Here is a 4,693-nt window from a genome sequence, read left to right on the forward strand (position 1 = left end):
AGGATGCAGTCTGGGACAGGCTAGTGCGGCTCAAGGGACATGACAAGCATGACCATGCATGTACACACGTGCTTGCAGACACACTGTCAAGCCCTTGGGGGCCTCCTAGGTCTTGGGGATGGGGGGAAGAAAGGAAGTACTTATGCCCCTTTTTCTCTCTGACACATGAGATACGTGAGAGACATAGGAGCCACCGTCGGCATGTGATTGTGAAGCACACGCGTGTGTCCTGGGCCGTCTTCGCTTCGGCAGTGGCCACTGTGGCCTAGTTGTTCCTAGACCAACTCAGTGCCCCAGGGCGTTAGCCCTAGCCCTGGGGCCTACTCCATCACCACCCTTCATTATATGCTGAGCGTCCCCAGCCTGGCAGCCCTGCCGCATCCTGTCTGGCTGTGTCACATAGGCTCCAAATGCCTTGATGTTCAGCTTTGTGGCCACCAGCTCCCCACTGCCCAAACTGAGAGGCTGACTCTGGCTTCCCCAGAGCAACTCTGCATTGAATGGTGTAACTTAAGAAGTGCCTAGTTTTAAAAGTACCCCCTCCCCACCCTCCACTGCACTAGTATCTGTCTCCCTATCAGTTTGCGCTGGGGTCCAGAGTCTTCTTCCTTCTGGCTCTACCTCTCCTCGCTCTGGTCTCCCTTTCTCAGCTGTCTCTCCCTCGTCTTTCCCAGCCAGCATCATCTTGTTCTTCTGTCTGGGCTCAGTCTCTGCATCCTCCCCGACAACGTGGCTACCTCATGTCTGCTTCAAGGCTGTCATGCCACTCCTGTGTCCGCTGCCATCACTGCACCTGTCACCTCCTGCCCCCTCTTCTCTCAGGGCCTCTGCATGCCCCTGCTCTGGGCGGGCTGCCACCCCCACCCAGTGCAGGTTTGGAGAGGATCCCCTGCTTCCCTGCCTCTTTCTCCTTGGGACTGGACTAGGAGGGCTTTCCTTGGAGGTGATAGGCCCAAATCAAATGGAAATTTCTGAGACAGGGAAGGGGACCATGAACCAAAAGTCCAGAGTCAGAAGATTTCCTCCCTTCCATGCAGGGCAACAGGTATGCTGGGTGGATGTGATCTCAGACTGTTTTCCTGAGAGAATGGGAGCAGGGAGCGGCCTCCCACCTGGGGGCTTGAACATGACTTGGTCTGTGCGGGAGGAAGGACCCTTGTCCCGGGTGATGGCAGGGAAGTCTTTGTCTTTGCACAGGAAAAGGGTGGTTGGCTCACTTCATTTTGTTATTTCCTTAAATTGAATCTTGAAGTCATTTCTGTTGAGCTGCTACACAGAGACAAGCTTGGCTTCTGTTTTCTGTGTAGTAAAGACAATGTCAATGATTTTTCACCTCAGCCTTCTCGTAGGAGCACAGGAGGTAGGAGGAGGGTCCCTGCTCCCTAATTACACCTTTTTTTTTTTTTTGAGTTGGAGTTTCACCCTGTCGCCCAGGCTGGAGTGCCATGGCACACTCATGGCCACCCCAGCGTAGACCTGCTAGGCTGCGGCGATCTTTCCGCCTCAGCCTTCCAAGTAGCCGGAACTATAGGCATGTGCTACTGGGCCCGGCTAATTTTTTTTTTTTAATTGTAGAGACGAGGTCTTGCCAAGTTGCCCAGGCTGGTCTCAAACCCACGGGCTCAGGCAGTCCAATCACCTTGGCCTCCCCAAGTGCTGGGATTACAGGCTGAGTCACCAAGCCCAGCCAATTGCATCTTTTTAACTGATCGGCACTTCAAGAGTTAACTCTGGCTTCTGGGCTAAATTAGAACTAACCAGTCCTTCTTTCCTTTTTTCTTTAAATGGTGAGATGTCTCTCAGCAGAGTGGCAGCTTCCTCAAGCCCTGAGAGCATCTGTGTTTATTACACTCGGGTGTCACTCATGTTTGACATCCGCACCTCCATCTCCACCTCTCGCACACCCGCTTATGATAACACTAAAGATTATTCATGTTGGTTTTGTATCTCGTTAGAGACAGAGCTGTCACTTGTACTATTTCTGTAGCATTCGACATTGCTGTGGCTGACACCACTGTGTATGTTTCATTGTAGCTCTGAAGGTCAAAAGCCTCATTTTATTTTGCTGGTTTTATTTTCTTTTTTAAGGAAAAAACTGCCCTTAATTAAATGACTATTTTACCAGTGGGCCCTTAGCATTACACTATATAGTCATTTTTCATGTTCTTGTTTAACAGGCACAGAGGTTCTGGTTTAAATTAAATAGCTGCAAATGAGACAATTTATAACCCATTAGGTTGGGTGGAAAATTGTTTCTCAAAAGCAAATAAGTAATAAATCTGGTATCTGCCTATAACTCACAGTTGATAAGAAGGTGGCCATTACTCACCGGCGTTATATATGATTTGGGCTCTGGGTAATTTGGAGTGTTAGGTTTGAGTCTTTATAGCAGTATTTTTATTAGAAAAGAGTCTATTGGCCTTTTACAGGGTATTAATCCGTTTGTCACCTACCATTGATGCCTTAGGTTTTTCGAGTCTCATTTAAAACGTTTCCTTTTTTGGATGCATGAGAAGTGTAATTGGTACTTGCTCATTTATTTGTCTATATTTAGTTTATGCTATACTATTTGATTATTTTTCTGGCATTTTTTTCTCCTTACAAATATGATATTCTTTAGTGTTGAGTGAAGGCATTGATCTTATATCTGTCCCTATAATGAATTAATAAACTATTTTGCAGAAGTGTAGGTTTCTGTTTTGGATGACTGGGATTCCCTTTGGCCTTGCTGCCCTCAAGCGTGTATTTCCTTGCAGGACGGGACAGGTGCTCTTTGAGGGTGCAGGCAGGTGGCCACAGGAAAGAATAGAGTCATATTCCTTTTCAGCCGGCACTTGGGAAAGACTTTAACCCAGGAGGATGCCTTCTCAAGGGGATCTCTTTCCACGAGGCATGCAATTTCATGAACCTGCTCGGACACAAGGAAAGAAGGAACAACTTCAGAGATGTTGGCTCCACAACTATTCTTCTGTATAGCTCCTGTCACTACGGCTGCACACTCCCTCACATAAGCACCGTGTCTGAAAGCTCAGAGGCTAGTGTGTGAACCCGCCTTCACAAACACCGTGTGCATTAATTCCTGAAACTCCACCCCCGCACACACACAGACATCTTGGGGTCACATTGGCAGCTGCTCTCTTAAATTTCGATAATGTGCTTTTCTATTGGAGGGAACCAGGAGCTGGAAGCCGCCTTGTCAGGGCCACCCCCAGAGTGGCCAGTGGACCCGACCCAGAGTTAATTGACAGATCAGACAGAGAGATACTGCACATTTTGTGCTCTGCAGAATAGCCATTATTTGCATATCACTCTCAGACCAAGGGTTGTGATAAAGAAGAATTAAACACTTGTCAAAATGAATTTAAAATGACAGCAATTTGAGACACCAGATTGACCTCTCCAGAATCCAGGACAAGCCAAAGCAGGGTTGTTGAGAATTCATGCCCTGTGGGAGGGAGTCCTAGACTCCAGGGAGTTCCCAAAGCCAGCGGAGGCCCCACCTCCCACCCTGCCTCACCTTGAGGTCAGCTGGGACTTGGGCACACTGGGTTCCTGACCTTGAATTTCTCCCTTGCCTCCCACCCCTCACTCGCTTCATCTTCCAGGTGCCACAGAAGCGTGAGGGATCCCTGGGCCTCACCACCCCACCATCGGTAAACGTGGCCATCAGTAAACGTGACCGCCTGCAGCGCCAGCTAGGCCTGCACTTCTTTGGTCCACCAGTTTTACACATGGAACACTCCCGGCTCCAAAGTTCAAGAGCTGGAGAGACAGTTCCTCCTCTATCATCCCAGGCCCCACCAGGGAGCAGACGGCTGCCAGGGGCAGAGCAGCCACCTCTGGTTATCCAGCTCCTGGGACTCAGTTGCTCAGTGAGTCCGAGGCAGAACAGAGGGCGTTTAAGAGAGAATGGCCGGAGCCCGGCAGGTCGAGGCTGCGGTGGCCGGGAGCGGCCACTGCACTCCAGTCTGGGCGACAGAGTGAGACTCCAACTCAAAAAAAGAGAAAAGAGTGAATGGCCGCGAGTCAGGATCTCCCAGGGCCCGGGCGGGTGGTGGTCGCTAAGAGAGCCCCTGCCTTCCTGACGTTCTCCCCCGGACTGCTCCGGTCGGCGTCCGTTCTGTGACATGAAGCACTTGAGGGTCCTCAGTGGCGCAGGGATGCTCTCGGTAACTTTAACTCTCAGTGTGCTTATCCCGTGGCCGGATCATCCACGAGAGCGGCTGCAAGGCCCCGGGAAGGCGGGAGGGGGCGACGGGGGCACAGGAGACCCATCCCAACCCCCGGGTGGGCTGGGCCGACGGGGCGGGCGGGAACCGGGTCCTGGGGCCCGCGTCCCGGCTCTGCTCCCTCCCGGCGAGACGCCCAAGCCCGGCTACACCGCTGTCCGCTGAGTAGACGGGCAGAAGCCGTGGAAAACGGGCTCTCGCACAACTTTGCGCAGCTTTTCTAGAAAACGATCTCTGGAACAGAGCCTGGGGAGGGCGCCGCGGAAGGAGCCCGGTCAACGCCGACTCGCAGCTTGGCGTGTCTCCCCACGCTCTCAGCCCCCAGGTCCCGGCCGGCTGGCGGGGAGGGGACACGGGACGGCACGGCGGCTCTCAGCAGTTCAAAGCTCAGGGGCGTCCGCCGCGCAGCCAGGAACGTCCGGGCCGCGGAAAGCGTTTGCCGGCTCTTTTGTTCCCCAGCCCCG

General features: G+C 52.4%; 1 protein-coding gene across 1 annotated transcript in view; it reads left to right on the forward strand.

Annotated features, from left to right (window-relative positions):
- The first annotated feature begins 3,151 nt into the window (after positions 1–3,151).
- Positions 3,152–4,693, forward strand: part of LOC103258499 (immunoglobulin superfamily DCC subclass member 3) — a 40,065-nt gene continuing 38,523 nt past the window's right edge. Inside the window, exons 1-4 of the mRNA XM_008056163.2 lie at positions 3,152–3,220; positions 3,606–3,714; positions 4,187–4,356; positions 4,454–4,663. Coding sequence (XP_008054354.2) covers positions 3,152–3,220; positions 3,606–3,714; positions 4,187–4,356; positions 4,454–4,663 — 558 coding nt within the window. The remainder of the gene's footprint in view (positions 3,221–3,605; positions 3,715–4,186; positions 4,357–4,453; positions 4,664–4,693) is intronic.

This window comes from Carlito syrichta, unplaced genomic scaffold, assembly GCF_000164805.1.
Source record: "Carlito syrichta isolate Samal-C Ts95f unplaced genomic scaffold, Tarsius_syrichta-2.0.1 Scaffold302272, whole genome shotgun sequence".
NCBI lineage: Eukaryota > Metazoa > Chordata > Mammalia > Primates > Tarsiidae > Carlito > Carlito syrichta.